The sequence below is a fragment of the Rhodotorula paludigena genome (assembly GCF_050403205.1).
Source record: "Rhodotorula paludigena JCM10292 DNA, Rt_paludigena_JCM10292v1_ctg3, whole genome shotgun sequence".
In the NCBI taxonomy this organism is placed as follows: domain Eukaryota; kingdom Fungi; phylum Basidiomycota; class Microbotryomycetes; order Sporidiobolales; family Sporidiobolaceae; genus Rhodotorula; species Rhodotorula paludigena.
In genome coordinates, this window is record NW_027481455.1 from 84,702 (window position 1) to 108,915 (window position 24,214).

The 24,214-nt window shown below is 64.8% G+C and overlaps 10 protein-coding genes across 10 annotated transcripts; 3 read left to right on the top strand and 7 right to left on the bottom strand.

Moving 5' to 3' along the window:
• Positions 1–300: 300 nt before the first annotated feature.
• On the bottom strand, positions 301–1,987 carry JCM10292_005083 (uncharacterized protein; the record flags this gene model as incomplete). Its single annotated transcript, XM_076645982.1, has 3 exons — positions 301–394; positions 456–1,755; positions 1,819–1,987. The coding sequence occupies 3 exons, from the start codon at positions 1,985–1,987 to the stop codon at positions 301–303; spliced, it is 1,563 nt and encodes a 520-aa protein (XP_076508261.1).
• Positions 1,988–2,352: 365 nt separating this feature from the next.
• Positions 2,353–3,404, top strand: MTQ1 (S-adenosylmethionine-dependent methyltransferase; the record flags this gene model as incomplete). The annotated part of the gene is made up of 2 exons (XM_076645983.1): positions 2,353–2,401; positions 2,458–3,404. 2 exons carry the CDS (start codon positions 2,353–2,355, stop codon positions 3,402–3,404), a joined length of 996 nt encoding a protein of 331 aa, XP_076508262.1.
• A 124-nt stretch (positions 3,405–3,528) lies between these two features.
• JCM10292_005085 (uncharacterized protein) lies at positions 3,529–5,621 on the bottom strand (the record flags this gene model as incomplete). The annotated part of the gene is made up of 8 exons (XM_076645984.1): positions 3,529–3,699; positions 3,801–4,388; positions 4,448–4,688; positions 4,752–4,928; positions 4,989–5,002; positions 5,075–5,318; positions 5,401–5,457; positions 5,530–5,621. 8 exons carry the CDS (start codon positions 5,619–5,621, stop codon positions 3,529–3,531), a joined length of 1,584 nt encoding a protein of 527 aa, XP_076508263.1.
• Positions 5,622–5,849: 228 nt separating this feature from the next.
• JCM10292_005086 (RNA-binding protein) lies at positions 5,850–7,408 on the bottom strand (the record flags this gene model as incomplete). Its single annotated transcript, XM_076645985.1, has 7 exons — positions 5,850–6,086; positions 6,157–6,253; positions 6,325–6,398; positions 6,852–7,023; positions 7,091–7,138; positions 7,226–7,278; positions 7,370–7,408. The coding sequence occupies 7 exons, from the start codon at positions 7,406–7,408 to the stop codon at positions 5,850–5,852; spliced, it is 720 nt and encodes a 239-aa protein (XP_076508264.1).
• A 472-nt stretch (positions 7,409–7,880) lies between these two features.
• Positions 7,881–8,999, bottom strand: JCM10292_005087 (uncharacterized protein; the record flags this gene model as incomplete). Its single annotated transcript, XM_076645986.1, has 4 exons — positions 7,881–8,174; positions 8,262–8,404; positions 8,481–8,701; positions 8,767–8,999. 4 exons carry the CDS (start codon positions 8,997–8,999, stop codon positions 7,881–7,883), a joined length of 891 nt encoding a protein of 296 aa, XP_076508265.1.
• Positions 9,000–9,382: 383 nt separating this feature from the next.
• Positions 9,383–12,850, bottom strand: JCM10292_005088 (uncharacterized protein; the record flags this gene model as incomplete). The annotated part of the gene is made up of 9 exons (XM_076645987.1): positions 9,383–9,918; positions 9,990–10,067; positions 10,146–10,677; positions 10,737–10,891; positions 10,955–11,028; positions 11,088–11,227; positions 11,288–11,386; positions 11,465–11,721; positions 11,839–12,850. 9 exons carry the CDS (start codon positions 12,848–12,850, stop codon positions 9,383–9,385), a joined length of 2,883 nt encoding a protein of 960 aa, XP_076508266.1.
• A 370-nt stretch (positions 12,851–13,220) lies between these two features.
• On the bottom strand, positions 13,221–14,483 carry JCM10292_005089 (uncharacterized protein; the record flags this gene model as incomplete). The annotated part of the gene is made up of 1 exon (XM_076645988.1): positions 13,221–14,483. The coding sequence occupies one exon, from the start codon at positions 14,481–14,483 to the stop codon at positions 13,221–13,223; it is 1,263 nt and encodes a 420-aa protein (XP_076508267.1).
• Positions 14,484–15,205: 722 nt separating this feature from the next.
• JCM10292_005090 (uncharacterized protein) lies at positions 15,206–17,158 on the top strand (the record flags this gene model as incomplete). The annotated part of the gene is made up of 2 exons (XM_076645989.1): positions 15,206–16,579; positions 16,667–17,158. The coding sequence occupies 2 exons, from the start codon at positions 15,206–15,208 to the stop codon at positions 17,156–17,158; spliced, it is 1,866 nt and encodes a 621-aa protein (XP_076508268.1).
• Positions 17,159–17,273: 115 nt separating this feature from the next.
• JCM10292_005091 (uncharacterized protein) lies at positions 17,274–21,679 on the bottom strand (the record flags this gene model as incomplete). Its single annotated transcript, XM_076645990.1, has 11 exons — positions 17,274–17,349; positions 17,418–17,555; positions 17,615–17,698; positions 17,764–17,889; positions 18,008–18,097; positions 18,161–18,530; positions 18,592–19,290; positions 19,352–19,718; positions 19,791–20,674; positions 20,734–21,504; positions 21,598–21,679. 11 exons carry the CDS (start codon positions 21,677–21,679, stop codon positions 17,274–17,276), a joined length of 3,687 nt encoding a protein of 1,228 aa, XP_076508269.1.
• A 510-nt stretch (positions 21,680–22,189) lies between these two features.
• Positions 22,190–24,160, top strand: JCM10292_005092 (uncharacterized protein; the record flags this gene model as incomplete). The annotated part of the gene is made up of 9 exons (XM_076645991.1): positions 22,190–22,428; positions 22,640–22,742; positions 22,868–22,933; positions 23,092–23,240; positions 23,316–23,449; positions 23,546–23,644; positions 23,742–23,854; positions 23,919–24,050; positions 24,122–24,160. The coding sequence occupies 9 exons, from the start codon at positions 22,190–22,192 to the stop codon at positions 24,158–24,160; spliced, it is 1,074 nt and encodes a 357-aa protein (XP_076508270.1).
• Positions 24,161–24,214: the final 54 nt, after the last annotated feature.

The following is a 24,214-nucleotide window of genomic DNA, read 5'->3' on the forward strand; positions in this document are numbered from 1 at the left end:
GCACACGCGGCGACAGTCGAGGGTTTCGGATCGCGTCGAGGCGGGAGCGAGACGAGTGGGAACCGGCGGAGGCAGCGCTCGCAGCGGCGGGAAAGACGGGCGAGTCGTGCAGGCTCGTCGAGCGGTGCAGACACGGAGCTGCTGCGCTGGCTGAGCTGCAGCAGAGGCGCAGACGAGGCGCGAGCGTGATGCGGACAAGCTTCCCTCGCAGCGCGTCTCGACCCGTCGCGACGGTGCGTCTCAGGTCGATCGCACACAGCACGAAGATACCACACAGTCTCGTGCTGCACAACGACATCGTTATACAATATCGGCAACTTCCCCGCTCACCGTCGTGCGTGACGTGCTCGAAGCCGAAATCACCTTGTCGAGGTCTTCTCGCTCCCACCTCATTCTGCTCGACGGGACAGGTCAGAACCCGCGAGTAGTGACCAAGATGCGCGCAGTAAACGCACTCCTTGCCGATGAAGAGCGACTCGAGTCTTCCCCCCGCGAGCTTCAGCCCTTCGAGCACGTCGCTCGCCTCGATGACCGGCACGCTCAAGTCCAGCTCCAAGCTCTGCAGCGGCAGCTCGGCCATGAGCCGCGGCACCGCCTCCTGCGAGACGAGCGCCTCGCGCTCGTCGACCGCCAACCTCGTCGCGAAACGCCTCCTCGCGCCCGCTGGCTGCGGTGCGGACGCGAGCACAAGGACGTGCAGGAACGGGCAAAGTCGCGCGAGGTTATCGAGCGGGTGCGCGAGCTCGGCGGGGTTGACGCGCCGTGTCAGCGCAGCGTGCGACGGCGTGCCCGGCGCGAGGAGGTCCCATTCAGGCGGGAGGGAGAGCGCGCTGTGCGGCGGAACGGCCGTCGGAGGACGGCGCGCAGGCGACAGCGGGAGACCGAGCGCGGTCGCTGGCACGGGCGCGGCGGCTGCGGTGTCGTCGTCGGGCCGTGCAAAAGTGCACGCCGAGAGCTCGAGCTCGAGCAGGTTGGGCAAGAGCCGGAGGGAGCCGACGAGGGCGAACCGGGAAAAGCAGTCTGATTTGCGGAGGGCGAGCGCTTCAAGAGTGTCGCGCGACGAGGCGACCATTGCGAGCAGATGAGCGTCGCCGAGCTGGGGCTTGAAGAGCGTGATGCTCCGCAGAGGGAGCAGAGGGAAGGGTGGTGGGTGGAGCAGCGGAAGAGTCGGCGGGTCGGGTCGTGCCCACACTGGGGCAGCCTTGTCGCCGAGTGCATCCGACAGTAGGTCGCGGATAGCGGGCAGAGGTGCAGGTGTAGCAATCGCAGGCGCGAGGGGAGAAGGCTCGCCTGCCTTAAATGCGTCTCCTACGTCTCCTTCAATCTGCTCTTGGTCGCCAGCTGTGAGAGCAGGCGGCTCCTCAGCATACAGGCCGTCGACTTCGATCGACCTCAGCTTGTTCGACCGGGCAATGAGGCCGACCAGCTTGTCCCAGTGAGCTCGGGTGCTGGTGAAGGTCTCGAGTTGACCGAGTTCGCCCCCTCGCGCACGAACGGCGCTGCCGAACAGCGCCAGTCCGTCGTCCGCAGCGATCTCGATGTGATGCAAGCTGTCAAGGAGGCAAAAGATTGGATAGGCGAGCGAAGGAGGGACTTCGTCTGACGGAGCGACCGCCGAATAAGCGATTCGCAGACGGCGAGTCGACGACGTGAGCCTTGACGGCGACGGGGAACGCTGCAAGCTCTTTAGGTACGACCGCGCTTGTCCGGGTGTCTCGAGTGTGAGCGAGCGGTGCAGGACTCGCAAAGCGGGGCCTGTGACCAGGAGATGAAGGTCAATCCGCCGCTCGAACGGGATCCGACGCCGACAAGACGCACTGTACAGCGCTTTGCACACGCGCATGTATCGCAGCAGCGCGCTACGGGAGCGCCCGTCGCGGGAAGCGAGCGACAAGACGACATCGAGCAGTTCGAGCGGGAGGTCGTCGAGGCGGGCAGCCGACGCTCCTTTGCCTGAACTGGCCGAGTGCATAGCTTGCATCTCCATACTCGCGTGCGCTGGCGGCTGCGACAATGGTGGAAGAAGCCAGAGAAGAGACGTCCGTCGGGAGATCCGCGTGCTTGTTGCGCAGAGCCACTCACACGGCACGGACACGCATGCGACGGGCCGTACAGGGCTTGCTATGCTCCTGCAGACAGAGGAGAGCGCCGCCTGCCCTTCGCGCTCTGAGCACTTCTCCCGACTCGCTCCTCTCGCGGCTCCAACGCTCGCTCACGGAATACTACACACGCGATTGTGACCCGTGCGAGACCGTCAGCCTCTCAGAACAGGCTCGACAAGAGCTGCGATGGCTCGAGACGGCTGCTCGAGCAAAGACGGGAGGCACGGATTGGCAGCGTTCGCTCGCAGACATGGTTTCCGACATTGTCGAGCGTGACAAACCGCTGGCCTACGTACTCGGTGCCTTCGTCACGTGACTTTCGTGCGAGCGCGTGAACTTAGACCCTGCTGCACAGGCACACAACCGTTCCATCCTCTCCCGGTCGACCTCGTCGTCCGACCTCCGACCCTCATCCCGCGACCAGAGACTGAAGCCTGGCTCGACACCCTCACCGACCGTCTCCTTACATCCTCGGCGTTTTTATCTCCCTCCGAGGACGCGACGCCTTCAGCGGATGTCGGGCATGAACCGTTCCGCGTACTCGACATTGGTACCGGATCAAGCTGTCTGGCACTCGGCCTGACATACGGCCTCCAGTCCGGCCAGTCGTCCTCATCACGCCACAACTTCCGACCTGTGCACACCCTCGCGGTTGACCGCTCCCCGTCCGCGCTCTCGCTCGCGCGCGAGAACGCCGAGCGCTGCGGTCTCCTGCGTGAAAGCGCCGCGCCGCACTCGCGCAGCACTTGTCGCCCTCTCGCACATGTCGACGTCCGTCAATCGGACCTCTTCGCACCCGACTTTGCCTCCTTTGCGCGCTCCGCCCTGTCCACTGCGTCCTCCTCCTCGTCCTCCACGTCCACGCCCTCCCTCGGCTTCGACCTCGTCGTCTCCAACCCGCCCTACATCACCCTCGCAGAGTACGTCGCGCTCGACGCGAGCGTCAAGGCGTGGGAGGACCGCGGGGCGCTCGTCGGCGAGGCGCCAGGGCGAGGAGCATTCGCAGGGGCGGATGCAGCGGACGACGGGCTCGTCTTCTACCGCCGCATTGTCTCGCTTTTAGACGAGCTGTTGCGCCCACCGCAAAACAGGGCGTCACGCCCACTTGGGCAAGCCGGGGCGTCGTCCACGCCTGCAGTTGCGTTCGAAGTCGGGCAAGGACAGGCGCGCGCAGTGCAGCGCTTGCTGCAGGACTGGAGCGGTATTCGCCGTGACGGGACGGCTAGGCGTGCCGAGTTTGGCGAAGTGGAAGTCATCAGGGATCCATGGGGCGTTGAGCGGGCGGTATTTGCCAGTTGGTGACGAGGAATGAGACAGTCACTCCCTCCGAAGCACATTCGCGAGAGATGCGCGTATGGCGGTGCAACCAGTAATACAGCAACAGCAAGAGATCTATCTGCAGCTGCACCGTCTCGGCGTGTCGAGTCTAGTCGAGCCACCGCCAACCGACCTCGAGCGCCTCGATCCCGGCAAACGGCTTGCGGAAGTCGAGGTCCTTGCCCTGGATCACGATCTTCGAGCGGCGAGGCCCCGTCGTGTCGGTCGAGGGTGCTGCAACCTCGAAGACGGGTATGAACCAGGTGAGCGCGAGCGAGGCCTGCGAAAACGAAGCACCCGTTGTAAGCGTGTGCGCACTTGTACGTAGAGCACGTCGCCGATGTGACGCAGGATGAGAGCTAGTTGAGCAGCAGGACTCACCATGACTGGCAGCTTGCCGTGCTTCTCGCCCGTCTTTCCGACGAGTACCCGAAGCTGCACCTCCCTCTCGGCATCGAGCACGATGCCCCCGTCCGCTTCGACCGCGCGCTTCGCCTCCTCGCGAGATTTCGGTTGCAGTGAGCTCGGGCTGTCGAGCTGGGAAGGCGGGACGGGGAGGAAGGAGGTCGAGGGGACGAGGGTGCGCTCGCGGGGAACAGAGGGCGAGGATGGATGCGCGGAGGAGGCCGAAGGGGGCGGCAGGGAGGCCTCGCTGCTATTCGAGCTGTACGGGGTGGTGGATGGCGCGTCGAGGACTGCCGAGGGGAGCGAGCCGGTCGAGGTCGAAGCGACAGAATCGGTGCCGTGCGCCGATGCAACAGGCGGCGACATGGCCCGCTCGGGCGCGCTAGTATCGTCGCTTGCGGTCGGGGCGTGAGAAGATGCCTGCTCGACGAGTCCGCCAACATGCACAAGCATGTCGCCCTTGTCGTCCCAGTCGTCATCGTTCCAGTCTGCTTGGTTGCCCGACGCGAGTGCCAGCTCGCGCGAGCGCAGACTTGCCGCAATCGAGTCTTTGTACCTCCAGACCTGCGAGCGAATTGGATCAGCCTATTCCGCACGGAAGTGAGGTGAACAAGAAGGCGCACCTGCACTGCAACCTGGTCCTTCCCGCCGCCAACAACCTTGCCCACCCCGCTCAGTCCCGGTCCCGTCAGCTTGACGTATTCGAGCACGATCATCTTCGCTTTGTCGTCGGCGGCACGCGGATCGTCGCCTTCGAGAAGGCGGGACCAGTATCCGAGCATGCGGCGCTGCGAGGCGATTGAGACGCCGTACGATTTGGCTCCCGGCGCCATGCGTCGTGTCGTGTGGAAGCGGAGGAGGTACCTTTGCGACGAGTACAGCTTGAGTCGGAACCTACGCGCTGGGAGAGCAAAGGGGAGAACGCACTCGAGCTTCTGCGGCATCGTCAGGTCCTTCACCTCGGCGCCCGACTTGCCGAGCACCGCGCGCGGGTCCATTGGTCCATAGTCGTCGTCGCGTGCCGCTTCGTCACTGGTCGAGAGGGGAGGAGCCGAAGGGAGCCCGGGAAGCGAGAGGAGGAAAGCGAGGGCGAAGGAGCCAGACCTGGCGAGCAAGAGGTTCGTCAGCGTTGTGCGCGCTGGCAGAGGATGCGAAGAGACACACCGCCCCTTGCCGGCCTGGGAGAGGGATCAAGGGCGTTAGCTTGGCGAGAAAGGAGGGTCGAGAATGTCTTTCGCGCAGAGGCGCACCTTGCAATGGATGACAACGACGTTGCGCTCGTCGGCGTCGTACCATCGCCTGACGGCGTCGACCATGAGCGGGACCAAGCTGAGCGGCGGCGGGTGGTGGTCGGGCCAGGGGAAGCGCTGGACGGCGCTCTCTCCGCCGTGGTGGGTCAAGGCGGCGGCGTCGTAGCTGTTCTCGGAGCGCGGGCACAGGTTGAAGATGCGGTAGTGGCCCTCGTAGGGCTCGAGGAAGCGCAGGACGTCGCTTCTGCTCGCGGGGGAATCGCTGCGCGGTCAGCCTGTCGAGCCGAGTGGGGGAGGAGCAGGACGAGAGGGAGCGAGGGACGCACCGCTTGTTGCGGTAAAGCGATGCAAAGCCCTCTGCCGGGTAGCCCATGATGATGATCCTGCTCGTCAGCTACCTCGTCAGCTCGACAGTGCGGCGCCAGGACGTCCTCGACAAGAGCGAAGGAGTGCACCGCTCAGTGAGCTGCACCAGGTCCAGGTCGAACCCGCCCTCAGTGTAGCGCGCCTTGCGCCCGCTCACGATCCGCCTCACTGGATCAAACATAGGCGACGAGGACAAGTGGGAGGAGGAAGGGACCGGAGACGAGGAGCGGAACAGAGGCGGGTGTTGGCGAGAGCTTCCGACACTTCCACCGGGACCAGTGCACGACAGAAAGCACAGACGCGAATAACACACAGACGGCTCGACCAAGCTACCCTAGCGAGGCTCGTTTTGTTCCGACCCCCGCGCCCCTCCGCACACCTCCTCTCCTCCTCGCGCGACGGCGCACGCTCAGTCGTAGCGGTCAGCGCTCCTCTCGCGGCGGACCGGCGAGCGGCTGCGGTCGCGGCCCTTGTCGCCCGCGTCGGGCGTCGGCGAGCGGCGGCGCGGCGAGCGCGAGCGGCGGGGCGAAGGCGAGCGGCGGCGCGGCGACGGCGAGCGGCGGCGGTCGCGCTCGTCGTAGCGGTCGCGCGTCGACTGGCGCGAGTAGCCCTCGTCGCGGTCGCGGCCACCGCTCGAGGCGCCGTTCTGAGAAGCGAGACGGAAGCGAGTGAGCGGGAGTGCAGGGAGGGCGGGGACGGGCGCGAACTAAACGCACCTCGTCCTTGACGGTCACAACAGCGCCGTTGCACTCGGTACCGTCGAGCTTGCGAACAGCGTCCTCGGCGTCGTAGCGCGACGAGTACTCGATGTAGCTGCGCACGTAGCGCCAGCGAGTCAGTCGGCATCAGACACGCAAAGGACAAGGCGAGAGAGCGAGGCGCACCCGATAGTCGGGTCGCGCCTGTCAACGTCGGCAAAGCCAACGGCGCCACTCTGGCGCCCAAAGTCCTTGAGGTCCTACGAGCGGGAAAGATGTGCGCCCAGCCGACGATGTTAGCGCCTGGTCGACCGCGGATCCTCCCGTGCTTGCCAACGCGAGACTCGAGAAGCCCGGCGTGTCCTCGAGCGACCATCGACGACGACGCCCCCACGTGGCCACGGCGCCGCGCAACGCCGCTACTGTCCATGAGACGACGACCCTCCGTTCCCGGAACGACGCCATTGCCCAGCCATCGAGACTTGCAGCGCGGACGCCACGTTCAGCCAGCCACGACGACGCCAGTGCACGACGACGCCAAGCACGGCTGCAGCGTCTCGCTGGCAGATCAGCCGCGGGACTCCTCTCTCGCTTGCACAGACCAAGCCAGCTCGTCCATTCGACGCCAATCGAGCCGACTCGAGTCGACGTCGCCAAAAGTCCCGAGCCCCAGCTTGAAGGCGCAGAATCCAGAGAGATGGAGAGAGACGCACCTGCCAGCTCGTGCCCTCACGGAGGCCCGAGATGGTGAGCCTGTAGCCCGAGCCGCCGCGCGCGGGCGGGCGGTCGTAGCCGCGGGGAGGCGGCGCGCCGTACCCGCCGCCGCCACCGTAACCACCGCCGTAGCCTCCGCCGCCGTAGCCGCCGCGAGGAGGGCCGCCGAAGCTGCGAGAGGCGAGAGTCGAGGTCAGGTGGGACGGCGGGGAAAGGAGCGAGCAGACATGAGACGCACCGGTCGTCCATCATGCTGCGAGGGGGCTTGGCGAACTCGACCATGATGCTGCAAGAGACCACACGACCGAGCGATCAGCGGTGTTTGACCAAGGTAGGGGAAGGGGAGGTCGCAGCAGGGCGTCTGGAGACGCACCGCTCGCCGAGGAAGTCCTTGTTGTTGAGGTCGTTGACAGCCTGCTCAGCATCCTGCACGCACAGACAAGCCACGGTAAGCGGCGGGCAACGGGGGCGATGGCGAGCTCCCCTCCCACGCGGCGGCGAGCGGACGGCGACGCACGCGGAGGTTGTCGTACTCGAGGAAGGCGAACCCGGCCATGATGCGGATGTCGACCAGGCGCCCGACCGACCCAAAGAACTGCTCAAAGTCGGCGCGGGTCGCCGCTTGCGGGATGCGCCCAATGTACAGACGACGACCACTCACTGCGCAAGAGGCGGGGCGGGGCGGGGCGCGGTCAGTCTGCGTGCTTGTGCACAGCCCTACCCAGTCTGTGCGCGCACTCACTCTTTGCTGCGTCGAGACGGAAGCGTGGGAGCGAGAGCGTTCCTGCTTCTCCGCCCGCCCTCGACCTCGACTCGGCTGCACGTCTGCTGTGCTGCAGTGCTGTGCGGACTTTGCTGTGCAAGCACGCAGTGTAACCCTCTTTGTCGCGCTGGACCCGTCTCCTGCGGCCAGGACCCCGTCTCCTGCTCGCTCTCTGCCAGAATGCTGCTCCCTGCTCGTGAATCTCCGCCTTGAACGGCAAGCTGTCTGCTAAGTCACGCAATATGGACTTTTCATACCGCACCTTCTACGCCACCTCGGATCCGCGCTTGGCTGCCTCCGCAACCGCGACCTTCTCCTCCTCGCTTCGCTTCTTCGCCGCCTCGACCTCGGCCTGCGTTCGCAGCCTTCCGTGCTCCCGCCGCTCCTCGCGCTCCGAGAACCGGTCCCCGAGCAGGTCGACGTGTGGTCGCAGCAGCACCGTTGCCTTGATCAGCTCTTCGCACACGTCGACGAGGCGGTCGCGATTGCTCGAGGGCAGCAAGCGGTCCGACGAAGTGAACTGCGTCCAGGCTTTCGGGATTGACGACTGGTTCGGGATCTGCTCGATCGAGGCAAACCAAGCAGGGACGTAAGCGCTGACCTTCGCGCGCAAGTCTCAGGGGAGCGGCAACGCTACGCTACGCACTGTCCACATTCGCATCCAACGCCCGAGTTGCCGAAGCACGTTGACCGTGTTGAAGCTCTGACTGCCGCCGTTGACTTGGCACACCGCCAGGGTCCGGCCCTGCGTCGGGCGCACCGAGCCTACGCTCAACGGAATCCAGTCGACTACGGGAGCACGCACAACGGCGTCAGCGGGTCTCGCAGGCAGAGTCGTGCCAGGTGAGCCGGGAGCAAGACGCACTCTGGTTCTTCATGACGGCCGTGATCGTCCCGTGCTGCTCTGGCGAGACCCACAGCTGCGCGTCGCTCCACTCGCTCAGCGCGCGCAGCTCGACCACCTTGGCGTGCGTCTCGGACACGCCGTCCTTGATCGGTAGCCCGGCGGAGTCAAAGACGCGGACGTCGGCGCCGAGGAGGGACAGGATTCGTGAGGCTTCGAAGGCGGTGAGGCGGGAGAAGGAGCTGCCAGTGGCCACGACTCGTCAAAGACCCGTCCCGTCTCGCGCTCAGTACTGTAAGCAACGCACCGCTCGCGCAGAGAGCCGTACAGGACGAGCACGCGGAGGTCCCGCTCCTGGGACTGCTCGACGAGCTGCTTCACCGTCTCCAGCTCGAGCGACTCTACCCAGTCTGCCTCGCCGACCGCGTGTTTTGTCTTCCGGAATGGTCGGTATCGTCGCTCGACGTCGTCCGCCGACAGCGCCGCAATAGCCGAGGCGCTGTTCGCCAAGCGGTCGGCCGAGGTCAAAGTGGATGACATCCTCAGGTGCGGCAAAGGTTGCGCTCTCAGTGCGTATGGGCGTCCGAGCGTCAAGCAGGCTCGCCGTAGCATGCAGTCCGAGCCGTCTAGCGCAGAAGGAGGGAGGGAGGGAGGGAAGGAGCGCAGAGGGGAGCGTCGAGCCGTCTTTTCGAAATTGGAGCGCTCATTTCTCAACCGGGAGACAGACACAACCGGCCCGTTCGGTGCACAGGGGACAGCCGCTCAAAGCTAGGTATAGAAAGCGCGAAATTGCTTCGTATAGAGGCTGCGTGCATGTCTCAGCATAGCATAGATAACGCCGACACAAGTAGCGATACAACGACGGCTGACGAGGGCGCCAAAGCAACCCAGGCCAAACGGATGCCGTCCAGTCTGAATAAGTGCTACACAGGGTGATCCTGACTTCTCCCTGCCCCACGACTCCTCCTGCTTCTCCGCTCGTCGTCATCCTCCTCGCTGTCTTCCTCCTCGTCGTCGTCGTCCTCGTCGCTGTCCTCCTCGTCCCCCTCCGTCCACTCGCTCCACTCGCTCCCCGTCCCCGTCGTCCGCCCCACGGTCGTGACGGCCTCCTCCTCGTCCATCGTCCGCGCCCCAGCACCGCGGCGCACGGCGCTCCGCCCCTCTCCGCCCTCGCTGCTCCCGTACGTCCATGCGTGACTCGCCTCGCCGACGCTCGTCGCCCACACGTGCGCACTCGCACCGTGCTGCGCGCTCGTCGTCGTCCCCTCGGCCGGAGAGGCCGAGCCGACACCGTTGCCCGAAGAGGGCGTAGGCGCCGCTGCGGCTGCTGCTGCTGCTGCTGCTGAGGGCTTCTTGCGCGAAGGGGGCTTCTTCGTGCCGTGCGAAGAGGAGGACGGAAGGTCCACTTCCGCGCCGATCGTCCAGCGTGTTGTCGTCTTGATCGGGCCCGCGTAGTGACCTGAAGAGTCAAGCAAGTCCAGTCAGCATCACGGTCGACTTACCCGGAAAGAGGGAGCTGGCGAGACTCACCGTTGCCATACAGGACCCAGGCGAGAGTGCTCACGAGGAGCACGCCTACGAGCATGACCGACGCGTACGACATGTTGACTGCGGACAAGACGAGCCGAACGCGATGCGAATCAGTTGAGTGGCCTCTCGTGAACGCTACGAGAGAGCGGGGCGCACGAGGGGTGACGGGGTAGCCGGTCGGGAGACACATCATGGTGATGAAGACGAGGAGGAACAGCGCTGGCGGGATGGCCAGGAACTTGCTCGCTCCCCTCAGAGTCCACTTGGCGCGCCCGTCGCCGCGGAGAACGTCGTCGCCCCAGCACGCGAGGTAGAACAGGAGCGGCGCGACGTAGCTTGACGTGCACGTGATGCCCGCGCCCTCGAGGAGTGTCGTCGCAATGATCGAGACATTCACGGCGATGAGGAGGAGCGCCGGGAACGAGATGGCCCACGTCGCCCAGATGGCGACGGTCGGCTGGCGCGTCTTGCTGCTGAGGCGGCGGAAGAATTTGGAGAATGGGAGAGCCGACTCGCGCGAGAGAGCCCAAATGAAACGCGAGGTGGCGAGGAGCTGGGCGATGTTCTGGAACAGGAATGAGAGAAGGACGAGGACGAGGATGAGGGTCGTGTACTTCCGCGGAATCGAATTGGCGATAAGGGCGATTGACGGCTGCAAGTCCGGATCAGAGCCGTCTAGGTGCATCGTCTGTGGGTGAGCGAGAGTGAGCAGACAAGCCATGGGCAGCGAGTATGAGAGGCACGCACCGCGAGCAGTACACAAATCGACACCCAGCCCATGCCGTACGTCGCTGCAACGCTCCAGAACATGGCGAGCGGAACCGTCCGAGCCGGACGCTTCGTGTCCTCCGCCATATGCGCCGACGCCTCCATTCCGGTCGCGACGCAGGTCAGAACCCAGCCTGCGTACATCGCCAGGTCAGAAGCGAGCGCGGGTGTGCAGGCTTGTTGAAGAGGGGACGCACCGAGCATGTAAACGTAGCTCTTGGACGTGAAGCCGGAAGTATTGCGGTACGAGGTGAAGACGTATTCGGCCGAGCTACCGGCGAAACGCGTCAGTTATGGTTGCCGGACTAGCGCAACATAGTGTGGACGCACTAAATCTCGTCGGCGGTGGTCAGGAGGGTGATGTTGATGATGAAGAAGAACGCGACGATGAGGCCACCGCAGATCCGCCATAGCCAAGGGGAGCGCGAGACGCGCGAAGAAACGACGAGCGCAGAGAAGGTGAGGATACCCTGCGGATGGAGAGGCGTGTCAGAGCGACAGCACGGTTCTCGGGGAGGAAAAGCACGTACCCAGCAGATGACGACAACCACCCAGTAGTCGTATCGCTTGTCCGTCCACAAACCGATGACGCCAAGAAGGTTGTGCGCGAACTGCCAGGTGACGATGATCTGCGTGTCCGATGCGCGATCAGCAACGAGCCCGGCAACAAGCTCCGCACTCATGCTGCAGAAGTATCGAAAACGCACCTGGAGCAGGATATGCGAGCACAGTAGCAGGCTCCCGACAACCCAGCTCGCGTACCGCGCCCACGGGTCGAGCCACTTCCTCGAGCGGCACAGGCGAAAGACCCATGTAAACATGGCACCGGCGACGGGCCACGTCGACGCCATCTCGCCGAGTACTGCCGCGAGGCAGAGCATGAAGAGGCCCGAGATGGGCCATGCAATGGCGTACATCGAGCCGCCTCCTTTTTCGAGAGCGGTGAGTACGCCAAGGACCGTTCCTGCGCGCAAAAGAAACGCGTCGAACGCGTCAGCATACGATCGCAGGTTCATTGCACATAGCCCTTCCTCGCGAGTAAGCGGAGGGAACAGGAACCGTGAAATGGGTCGAAACGCACCAGGCAGTCCGCCAATATTGCACAGCGCGATTCCCCAGCTCGCCCAAAAGTCGTAGTCTCGGGTCAACTCCTCCTCAAACCCAAGCGCAGCGAGACGCTTCCGGTCATACACGCCGCTGCGGCGGCCCATCACGCTCGACTTCCACGACTTGAACGTGCCCGTCGGGTCGGGGAGAGAGGCGGATGCTGCGGAGGGGGACGAGAGGGACGAAGCGGAGGCATGCGAAGGCGAGGAGAGTGGGAGAACAGAAGTCGTGGTGCCCGGGGTGGAGAAGAGGACGCTCGGATGCACGGCGGGCGAGGCGAAAGAGGGTGATTTCGAGTCTTTCGCGTCGAGCGAGTCGGGCGTCGCGGGCGCCAGCGTATCCGAAATGGTGCGCGCCAAGGGAGGCAGGGCAATGACTGGCCCGGACGGACTCGCAGGCGCGGGAGGTGCGATTCCGGAGGGAGGAAGGAGCTGGGCGGAGGCGGAGCGTACGGACGAGAAGGAGGAGGGGGCGCGCGCGGCTTCCGGGCGCTTCAGGATGGACTGTAGCGGCGGCCTGGCTGTTGCTGCAAAGCCGGCGGGTGCGGATGAGAGTGCTGGCGGGGACGGCGATCTTCTCGGCCGTCGAGGCGAAGAAGTGCGGGCTGCCGGTGCGGGTGCGCTGCTTTGCGCCCCTGCACCGTCCACAACGTTCCCTCCGACTGGTGCTGCTGCCCTCACCCGCCCGTCCAGCGCGCCATCCGTGTCTCCGCGCTCGTGCTCGTCTTCGGGCAGCACCGACTCCTTTGCGCCCTCAGCATTCAGCACCGCCAGTTCGACGTTGCAGTCGTGCTCCTTGCCCTTGCCGCTTGCCTTCTGGCGCACGGGAGACGCGCTCGTGCGCTGTGGGGCGTGTGCGTCCTTATCGCCCGCGCGAACGCGGGGAGGAGCAGCGGCGCCCTCCTCACGCGCGAGGTCGTCGAGGCTGAGACTGCTGGTCGAGGCGCGTAAGCCGGGCTGCGGTGGCTCGCCCGCTGGTCGCTGCATCCTCTGGCGGCGACGGGGCCGAGGACGAGGGCACGCTCAAGTCGGGATCGGAGTTCGGGACGGGCGTCGGCGGGAACAGCGATGGCGAGGCAGAGGCGTGGGCTTGGGTGGGCGTGCAGCGTCGTGCAGGGCCCAGCGTGCTCGCGGTCCCTCGAGAGCAGCGGCAGAGAGAGGCGCGTCGGCGAGAGGAAATGGCACGAGGCCCGGGAGGCACCAGAGCCGGACGAGCAGCCGAGGCCCTCCCCCTTTCGCGCCTGTGCCCACTCGCCTGAGTTTACTCTCATCCGCATGCTCAAGGTAGTGCTCGGAGTGTACAGGTCCGTGAAGCGTTGCGAAATGGGACTGAGAATGTTCCTGGACCCCAATTTCGCTACGATCCGGTATGCGCATGCGCCCTCTCCCAGTTCCACCGATTCACAACCTCCCTGAGCGTCATCTGCAGCAGCTCGACAACGAGCGCATTCGTGCTGCCCTCGACCTGCGGTCCAGGGAGCAGCTCGACCTCCTCGAGCCTCGCAAACCCACGCAGGTGGTCGACACACAGCTGCGCATTGCCGAGCGACAGCGAGCTCGTAATCGTTGATAACGTGAGGTGCGTCAGATGCGACAGCTGCGAGAGCTGCTGCAGCGCGTCGGGGACGTTCGACGCAATGGGCGAGGCGAGGCGGAGCATGCGCAGATGTGGGCAGACGGACGGCAGCGCGGCAACGAGCGCCTTGTCGGGATTGACCCGGTCGGCAGAGCTGGTGACAAGGACATCGACATTCTGCCCGAACTGCTCGAGGAAAGCGAGCAGGGCACCGGGCTCGAACTGGTGCTCCTTGAGGACGAGGCGACGGAGTGAACCCTGCCGACATCCGGCGAGGAGCTTGTCAAGATACGCGAACGAGAGCTTGGTGTTGCGTATGAGGGCAAGCTCGAACGATTCGAGCACCCAAGGTACGCCACCGTCCTTGTCGTCCTCCCTTCCGCGCACCCGCGCGTCGAGCACGAGGCTTTTCAGGCGCGGCCATCGCGTGGAGAGTGCGGCAAAGTCTGCTCGAGTCCAGCGCGCCGTGCCCCACGTGTCCTGTATGGAGACGTCGACGTGGATTACCCACGGCTCGGGCGTGGCGGCGCCTTCGCCAAAGACGAACGTTTCCAGCATCGACAGCTCGCGCAGGGCGACGACGAGGTCCATCTTGTCCACATGGGTGACGAACGGGATGGAAAGTCGCTTGAGCGCCGGGCACGCCGAGACAAGCGCCACCGAAAGGCGCGAAACGAGGCGGCGATCGACCTTGGCTTCAGTCTGACACCGTGCGGTGTAGCGTCCTAGGTCGAGCGCCTGCACGCCGCGCGCGAGGTCTGGGCGAGCGGCGAGTGTGCGCCCGAGCGCCTCGAGGCGAGCATAGGTGCGAGGAGGGACGGTGTCGGGCGCGTCGAACGAGAGCCACGGGTTGCGGTGCAGGGCGGATTGCGCGGCGGCGGTCCAGCCGCGGGAGACGAGGGAGAGAGCTCGAAGGGTCTGCGACGCGACGGCTGCCGGGAGGGAGAGCACGGCATCGGCAACAAGCTCGCAGACGTCGAGTGGGAGGGTGCAAGGTCGCGGTGGTCGGTAAGGCGAAGGCGAGGGGGATCGAAGGGGCTTCATCTGCGTGAGCTGAACCGTCAGCATCGATGCAGAAACAGCTTTGAGGCGAGTGAAGCGCGGCCGGATGCATCGGGAGGGAAGTGGGGGAACTCACGGGGCAGATGCGAGATACAGAACAGCAAAGGGCCAAGACACGAAGCCACGCACTTGAATGGCATGTATCGAGCTCGCACAGTCGGCCAACGACCCGCTTGAGTCGTCGCGGGCGAGAGCACCAGCTCGAGAGACGAGGATCCGGAAGAGGCGAGGAGAGCGGGCAACAGCGTGCGCCGCTCTGCGTAGAATTGCTGACGCCCCCGAAGATACTTTTCAAGCTGTGCACGAACGCGCGTCGCCTTTGAACGACGGGAACGAGCGGGACAAGACTGACCTTCGTGAGTCTCCTCTCTTCCGCTCGCACCTCCGCAAGCGCACTCAAACAGCTCCTGCAGTGCTCGCTCCACGAACATGCCTCTACCTCACAGCCCTAACACAGCCCTGTACGCCGCTTTGACCCTGCTGACCCCGTTCCGCGGCTCGTCCGGGTCGGGTTCGTCGCCGAAGAACGTCTCCTCTCTGCTTGTACGCGCCGTGCGGCGCTGCCCTCGGGAGCTTGATTCGAGCGTCTGCTTTGCGCTGCTCTCGCCTGGATGTCTATCGTCACGTCGGCAGCGGCACGACCTGCGCCAGTTCACTTGACCTCGTCGTCCACGTTCTTGGCTGGCCATGCCGCTTCCCCCGCCATGAGCAGCACGACCTCAGGCAGTGCCCCAACAACGCACTCGGGTGGCCCGATACCGCTGCGCAAGGAAGACTTTCCGCTCCTACACTCGCTTCTCGACTCGGCCCAATACCGTGAAGCGCTCGACAAGAATCCGGACCTCTCCCGCCGCCCAAGCACGAGACAGACTATCCCAAGTGGTGGCTACGCCAAGTCGATCAAGCGCGGCGCTTCCCGGCAGGTCAAGAAGCCGCCACGCAAAGGCGAAACGAGCGTGGACTTGTGGGCACGCGTCCCTCGAGCGCTCGGCTCGTCAACGGCCTCGATCGTAGGTAGCCGGCGCTCAAGCGCAGGCACTCGGGGTCCGAAGCAGTCGGCCGAGTGGGAGCTCATCGAGGATGCGAATGCGGTCGAGACGGTGCAAGACGCCTTGTGGACGGGCAGCATCGGCCGGACGCGGGGCAAGGCGCCACCCCACCTTTCAGTGAGCGCCTCGGCGGTATCAACAGATGTCGAACACGAGGCGGCGTATAGACCTGAATTGCCGCAAAATCAGCAGGGAGCAACTTTGCCTTGTCTCGTTGTCGCCTCTGGAGGCAAGGTCGGTGATCAAACAGGTCCGTCCTGCATCCAGACATCAATTTCTGACAAGTCCGACTCAGTCGCACTCGACCTCGCAGGGTGTTCCGCCCCTTCCACCGCCGAACGCTCGCTCCTTGCGACCCGGTCCCTACCCGACCTTCCACCGACTGCGAATGTCTCGATCCACCAGCCAGTGCTGGCGAGCTATTCCAGTCGCGCGCCTGGGCCTTCCGGCGCTCTCGACGACGGCAAGCCCGGCAAGACGCGCCCCTCGACCACCTTCCACGCAGCCGTCTCGAACCTTAAGCGCATGCTCTCCCGCACTTCGTCCCGTTCGACTCGGCCCCTCCGCCCCAGCACAGCTTACTCGACGTACAGCGACTCGGCATTCAGCACGTCGACTATCTTTGGCGGTGGTGGGCGTTCGAGAAGCGGGAGCTTGCTCCGCTTTTCGTCCCCGTCGTCAGGTTATGTCGATGCCGTCGCCGAGACAGGCCATCTGGTCGGCATACCTGCTTCGTACCGGCCGACGTCCGTGGCTGTGCCTCATCCCGATGAGCCAGAGCAGAATGGTCGGCAGCGCGACTTTCTCGCAGCTCGCCGAGCAGACCGTGCCTCGTACGCCGAGTCTATGGGCCCGGTCAAGGCGGCAGACCAAGACGACGATCTCGAAGCCCGGCGCGAGCACCGTCGGCAGCTGTACCAAGTCCTGCGCGAGGGACCGCCGGCACCACCGCTGCCAGCGCGGAAGGCTCAGCCTCCCAGAGGCTCGTCCTGGAAGGCGAGCTTGCGCAGGCTTGCTGGGCGCGGGAGCGTGCGCTTGCAATCCCTTCGACGTGACAGTATGGCCGAAGCGACAAGTCCGCCGTCTGAAGCACCGTACACTTGACGCAACCACCAGGGGTCCTCGCACCGCTTCTCCTTCGCATCTTCCCGCTCGCCCTCTCTCGACCGCCACACCATCTTCTCTATCCCCTCCGACGCGCGTTACTTCGCTCCCGCGGCGCAGCATGCCGCTCCTGCCTGCCCTCCGCCCGCTCCTCTCGCTTCCGCGCCGAGCACTCGCGCTGCAGGGTCGAGTCTCGCGCCAGGCGCCGCACGGACGGAGCAATCGAAAGGCAGCGACACTGCGCGGCCCTCCTTGGTGCGTGCAAGGACGCTCGAGGAGCCGCCAGGCGCTACGACGCACGAGGAAGTCGTGTACGAGGTTGCGGAGGAAAGGCCTGCGACGGGCTACTGGGCGTATGGAAGCCGGTGGGAGGAAGGCGAGCTGAGCAACGAGGTGCGCCGCGTGCGAGGAGGGATTGAAGACGGCGAGGACGAGAAGGTCTGGCGGAAGTGGCGCAAGGGGGTGAGGGAAGGAAGGGAGGCACTTCGCATTCAGGCCCTGTAGCTCTCCTTGCGCCAGGCTGGTGTACAGCAAAGGGGGATGCATTGCGCTCGCAAACCCACCGCATTGTGACAACATCGAGTGCAGACTGACTCGCAGAAAGAGCGGACATAGGCGTCTAACCGAAAGTCTGGGAGGAGCGCGTCGCCCTCTTGAGCTTGGAGAGTCGCCAGGCGTCCTGGTGCTCGGCGTACCTGCGCGGAAGATGCCGGCCGTGGTCAGCCTCGGGTAACAGGAGAGCAGGCACGCGCAAGAGACGCACTTGTCGAATAGCGGCTGGATCTTCTCCTGCTTCTTGCGCTTCGAGATCGTGTTTTGGTCGGCAACCTTGAAGAACGACGGCGCCACTTCGGTCAGCCACCTCGGCTCGATCGCCGTCACTTCGCGCATGTACTCGCGGCTGTGTGCAGTGTGTGTCAGTGAAGGCCCATAATCTAGAAAGGGAGAAAGTGTGCGTACGTGGTGAGGACGAGCTCGTGGTATACGCACCACTCGGGTGCGCGGTTGAACAGCGAGGAGGACGGGTGGAGGAAGACGGGCGTTCTATATGAAGTTCATCGTCAGTCCGAATGTCACGAGAGGCACGTAGTCGAGAAAAAGGTACGCACCCTTCGACGAGCGTCTTGTAGCCCTCCTGCGGGTCCTTCTTGGCGGCATGCCGGAAGTAGCCCGACGTGATCGCACGGCGCACACGGTTGTAGTTCTTGCCGCACGAAAGGATGTCATGCTTGTAGCTGCACGGCGAAGAGAAAGATGATCAGCTCAGGCTCCAAGACCGAACAGACGAGCAGCGGAATGCAGCGCAGCGAGGCATGCGTGCGCTGCGTGAGTTCAGTGCGAGACCTGACGCACCGATCCATGATGCCGAGGAGCTGCTTGCGGACGTCCTGAGCGCGGCGCATCGCACGACCCTGGATGAAGTTTTCCGAGCACCAGGGGTTGCTGTGTCCGCAAAGCGCATCAGTCACGTCTTTTTCGGGGCCGACGCACACGAGCGCAGCGCACCTGAACTTGCTCGCCGCCCAGCCGTTGTAGACGGTGAGGAGCGTGAGGTGGTCTCCCTCGGGCTGGTGGAACTTGGCTTTCTTGGCGTCGGCCTGCGCCTGCTTCTCCTTCGGGCGGTAGAAGATGCTCCCTCCGACGGAGAGCATGGCGACGACGGTGAGGATCTCCTCGGAGCACTCGAGGTCGACACTCGCGATGAGCATCTTGGCGAGCGGCGGCTCGACGGGGAGATCGGCCATCTTGCGGCCGAGGCGCGTCAGGAGGCCTTCGTCGTCGAGCGCGGAGAGCGCGTAGAGGTTCTCAAGCGCCGTGATCATCGTCTGCTGTGGAGGCGGGTCCATGAAATCGAAGTTGAGGAGGTCGTTGATGCCTGCAGGATCCGAAACGTCAGCACCGTGCGACTGCAAAAAAAGAACGGGGTCGTCACGCACCCATAGCCTTGAGCATGAGAATCGTATGCGCCAGGTTCTGCCGCTGGATGTCGGGGATGGTGTTGGGCATCATCTCGTTGCGGTACGCCGCCTCGGTGTACAACCGGTAGCACTTGCCCGGCCCGGTGCGCCCGGCACGACCCGAGCGCTGGCGCGCCTGCGCCTGCGAGATGGGCGTGACGATGAGCGAGTCCATGCCGAGGCGCGGGTCGTACGCGTTCTGCTTGACGAAGCCCGGGTCGACGACATAGTAGATGCCGTCGATCGTGAGCGACGTCTCGGCAATGTTGGTGGCGAGGATGACCTTGCGCGCGCCGGGTGGCGCGGGCTCGAAAATGCGCGACTGCATCTCGCTCGGGAGGGCAGAGTAGATGGGGAGGATGATGAGGTCGGGGACGTTGGGACCGAGACTCTTCATGCGTTCGTACAAGATTTCGCAAGACGTGTCGATCTCCTCCTGTCCCGTGAGGAAGAGGAGGATGTCGCCAGGCGGTTCCGAGAGGTGGATTTGCATGATCGTGATGAGCGCCGCGTCGAGGTAGTCGGGCTCGGGCTCTTTGGTGTACAGGACCTCGACGGGGAACGTGCGGCCGGGGATGGTGAAGATGGGGCAGCCGAAGAAGTACTCGGAGAACTTCTCGGCGTCGAGCGTGGCCGACGTGACGATGAGCTTTAGGTCCGGGCGACGCTTGAGCGACTCTGTTGGGTGTTCGCGGTGATCAGTTTCGCGCGAGTAGCACCACGAAGCAAGTGGACTCACTCTTCAGGAGACCAAAGAGAACATCCGTCGCAATCGTACGCTCGTGAGCCTCGTCCAGCATCAAGACGCTGTACTGGCTCATGTCCGGGTCGACGAGACACTCGCGCTGGAGCATACCATCCGTCATGTACTTGATCTTGGTCTCGGGGCTCGTGCAGTCCTCGAAACGGATCGTGTACCCGACCTCCTGTCCGAGGCGGCATCCGACCTCTTCGGCGACACGCTTCGCAACCGACATGGCGGCGACGCGACGGGGCTGCGTGCAGCCAATCTTGAGCTTGTCGGCGAAGCCTGCCTCGGCGAGGTACTGCGTCATCTGTGTCGTCTTGCCCGAGCCCGTGTCGCCGACGACGACGAGGACCTGGTTCTACGCGCGGGACGAGCGGGATGTCAGCCGTCTGACCTCACGCAGTCCCCGAGACGAAGAAGAAGCACGTACGTTGTTGAACGCCTCGATGAGCTGATCGCGGAACTTGTAGATGGGCAAGCTCTTGCGCTGCTCCGAGATGCTCATGCTCGTGATCTTACCAAACGTCGTCGCCGAGTTGAATGCCTCCTTCTTCCACGCGGGGAGGTCCTTTGCGCGCTGCCCCGCCGCCGCGCCCCTCGCGTCGGCGGCGAACGCGCGCTCGTGCGGCGCCGTCATCGGGTCGAGCCACGGCTGGTTGACGTCGCGCGCCTCGGCGTCGGCCTGGTCGCTCGCCTCCTGCGCGCGCAGCTCGCGCCGCTCCTTGGCGAGCGCGGCGCCGGCCATGGCGGCGCGGTTGAGGCCGCCGTCGGGCGCCTTGACGATCTTGACGGGCGAGAGCTCGAGCGCGCGCTTGCTCTGGCCCTGGAGGAACGGCGCGTCGGCCTCGTTGATCTCGATGTCGAGCTCCTCGTCGGCCTCGTCGGCGAGACTCTTGCCCTTGCCGCCAAAGTCACTCGGCGCGAGCAGGTCGTCGTCGAGCCCCGGGTAGTCGGCCGCGCTCGCCGCGCCCGACGCGATGAGCTGCTTGATCTCCCACCGCTCGGGCGAGGTCAGGCGCCGCACCGACGCCGTGCGGTTGTCGTCAGCGAACGACTTGCGCACGGCGACGCCGTTGGCGCCCGTTGCTGCCCGCTCAGCTGCCTGCCGCGACTCTTCCATGAGCTCCTCCTCCGTCTTGACGCGCAGGTGTGGCGACAGGTCGGCGCCCGTGCGCTGGTCGGCGTCGCGCATCGAGAGCGAGAGACGGCCGCCTGCGATGGACATGACCTTGACAAAGACGCTCTGGCCACGCGAGACGAGGTCGGACGGGTGAGAGACGCGCGCACTCGAGATCGAGCCGACGTGGACCATGCCTGCGGGTTTCAGGAGTCAGTCGGCGGGACACGAGAAGCGGAAGAAGCAGGATGCGCACCTTCAACGCGTCCCATGACGCCCTCGAGCGTGACGAACGCGCCAAAGTCCTTCACGTTGGCGATCTTTCCGGGGTAGATCTTGTACAGGACGGGGCGCTCGTCGAGCCTGCGCGGTCCGGCACCACCCGTCCTCGCGTCGCGACCGTACCGCCCACGGTCGTCCTCGCCGTACCGCCCGCCTCCTCCGCCGCTGCGCCCACGGTCGCCGTACCCGTTGTCCCGCCCGCCGTAGCGGTCTCCGTCCGGCCGGCGCTCGTAGTCGGGCGAGCGGTGGCGCGAGCGCTTCGGGTCGCGCTCGTCGTCGCGCGCGCCGGAGCGCTTGCCCTGGCGGACGCCCTCGAGCTGAGCCATGAGGTCGTCGACGCCCATGTCGTCCTCGTCGCGCGTGCGGCGGTCGTCGCTCGCGCCCTTTAAATCGGCGGGCTGGCCCATGCGCATCTGACGCTCCTTGACCTCGTCGGGCGTGTCGGGCGTGAAGGAGGGGACCCAGTCCGAGTCGGGGACGGCGAGGCCGGGGAAGAGGCGCATCTGCTTCTGCTTCTCCTCCGAGAGGCCGGCCATGGCGTCGGCGGCCTTGCCCTTGCCCTTGGCAGTGGCCGAGGCGGCCTTCTTGAGCTTGTACTTGGGGTGCATCGAGAGGATGAGGCGGTCGACGGACGAGAGGAACGAGTCGGGGAACTCTGCGCCGACGTCTGCGCACTTTTGCTTGAACGAAGCAAAGTCCTTGGACTCGCCATGGAGGTGGATAAGGAACTCTGCAAGCGTCGAGTCTGCGTGATCGGGTGTAGCGTGAGGACGGAGAGGGTGAGCCGAAGTCAGCGGGCGCATCCTCGGCGAAGGAGGGCGGGACAGTGGGGACGGACCAGACAGGCCCGTGTGATTGACGAGCTCCTGCGTGACCGAGTTCACGAGCGAGAGCAGCTCGAGTTTCTCGAGTTCCGCCATGGTGGGCGAGGGAGGAGGAGGAGAGGAGTCGGCGGCTTGACGGTGGTGCTGCTGGGTCGTGGGTGCGTGTAGCTGCCTCGTGTGGGCTCTGTCTGCTCAGCTGCCGCTCTGGCTCGAGCGAGCGCAGTGGTCGCCGGTCGACGAGGCGATGAGAGCGACCAGGCGGTGGCAACGCCCACGACTGACGAGCGGGACAGGCGCAGAAGTGGAGAGTAGTTTATCAGACTCTCACTGTGGCCTGCGCACCCGTTCAGGCGCACCTACTTGCGCAGATTGACAATGGAGCGACGAGACAGGGGGCAACCTCCTCCTCGTTCTCGCCTCTTTTCCTTGATCGAGTTGGCAGAGACTGCACGGTACACCCTTGTCACTCACACGCTGCCCACGACACACGGGCACCCGCTGGACGTTGGCCCAGTGGCCGTGACACGACGCGCCACGCTCGCGCCTCTCGCTCCTGCGGACTTGCTTCTCCTCGCTTCAACGCTCTCCAGGACTCGCTAGACCACGATGAGCTCTTCCAAGAACGTCGTACTCGTTACCGGAGGCAGCGGCAAGTCTCCAGCTCCTCTCCACGCCTCGCTGCACCTCGTGCTGACCACGACCTTCGCGTCGCCTTCGCCGCTCCCAGGCCTCGTCGGTGCGGGCATCCAGCACGTCATCAACACCGAGGCGGTCGGCTCTCGCTTCGGCAAGTTCGCAGACGACGACGAGTGGATCTTCCTCACCAGCAAGGATGGCGACCTCCGGTCAGTCCCCCTTGTCGCGTCGCTTCGAGGGGCCACCGCGGTCGGCCAGACATCGCGCGCGCGCCATGACTCTCTGCACCGCTGCGTGGAGCGGCTGGGAGAGTCTAGTAGTCGTTTGCGCTTGCTTCCGGCAAAAAGCCTCCCTCGCAGCGACCGTCCAGTCTCTCATCGAGCACGACACAGCTGATCTGACGCTTTCTACCGCCTGCAGCGACCTTGCGCAGACCATGGCCATCTTTGACAAGTACAAGCCGACCCACGTCATCCACCTTGCCGCGCTCGTCGGCGGTCTCTTCAAGAACATGAAGTACAAAGTGCGTCCAAATCTCTCCCGGCTCGCTTTGCGGTCCGACCTGGTGCACCTTATCCGTAGTCGAGTAGTGCCATCATGCTGCGTTAGCGCGTCGGACTGATCTCCCGCTCCTCTCGTCTCGCGCAGTTGACCTTCCTCCGCGACAACTGCCTCATCAACGACAACGTCATGTGGGCCGGCAAGGAGCACGGTGTGCGTACCCTCGCTTTTCTCTAAAGAGCCAGTGAACGGCGCTGACGTGGTCGCCTACCGCCCACCCGCTCATTCGCCATCTCATCTCTCGCTCCCACGCTTACTCCGTCGCATCTCGTCACGTCACACAACCGAACCACTCGCCGTGCTCACCACAGGTCAAGAAGATGATCTCGTGCCTGTCGACCTGCGTCTTCCCGGACAAGGTCTCGTACCCGATCGACGAGTCGCACGTCCACCTCGGCCCGCCGCACCACTCCAACTTTGGCTACGCGCACGGCAAGCGTCTTGTCGACGTCTACAACCAGTGCGTTCCACCCGCGCTCTCGTCCCCTCTTGCTCGCATCGTGCGAAGTTTTCTGACGTTCGACGGGCGTCGCAGCGCGTACAACGAGGAGTTCGGCTGCAACTTTACGTCGGCGATCCCGACCAACATCTTTGGCCCGCACGACAACTACGACCTCGAGGACTCGCACGTCATCCCCGGCCTCGTGCACAAGTGCCTCCTCGCCAAGAGTGCGTCTCGCGCTCTGCAAGCCTGTCCCGCGATGACATGCCCAGTGTCCTCGAGGGGTTCTGCACTGCTATGTACTGACGCATCCACGCGCGCAGAGAACGGCACGCCCTTCACTGTCGCGGGCTCGGGCACGCCCCTGCGGCAGTTCATCTACTCGCGCGACCTCGCCAAGCTCTTCATCTGGCAGCTCAAGGGTGCGTGGCGCGGTTTCCCCGCGCCCCTCGACCGGTGCTTGTGGTGCGCTGCGGACCGCGTGACTAACCCCGAGCTCGTTCGGCGTCCGCGCGACAGAGTACCCCGAGATTGACCCCATCATCCTCTCGGTCGGCGAGGAGGACGAGATCAGCATCAAGCAGGTCGCAGAGGCGATCGTCAAGGCGGTCGGCTTCGAGGGCGAGGTGACCGTGCGTCTCGAGCTTCTCCCCGCCCGCTGATCCGCAGTCGCACTGACCGCCCCCGCAACCGCAGTGGGACAGCTCGAAGGCGGACGGCCAGTTCAAGAAGACGGCGAGCAACCAGAAGCTGCGCAAGTACCTCCCCGAGTTCGAGTTTACGCCGTTCGACGTTGCCCTCAAGGAGTCGGTCGACTGGTTTGTCCAGGTGCGCCCGCTTCCCGCACTCCGCCTTCCTTCCGAGGTTTGCTCTGACTTGTCGTCGATGCGCGGTCACAGAACTACGACTCTGCGCGCACGGGTAACAAGAAGCAGTAGACGTGCTTCGTGTGTCGTGTCTGTCCTGCCGTAGATCTCCCGTGTCACTCTGCA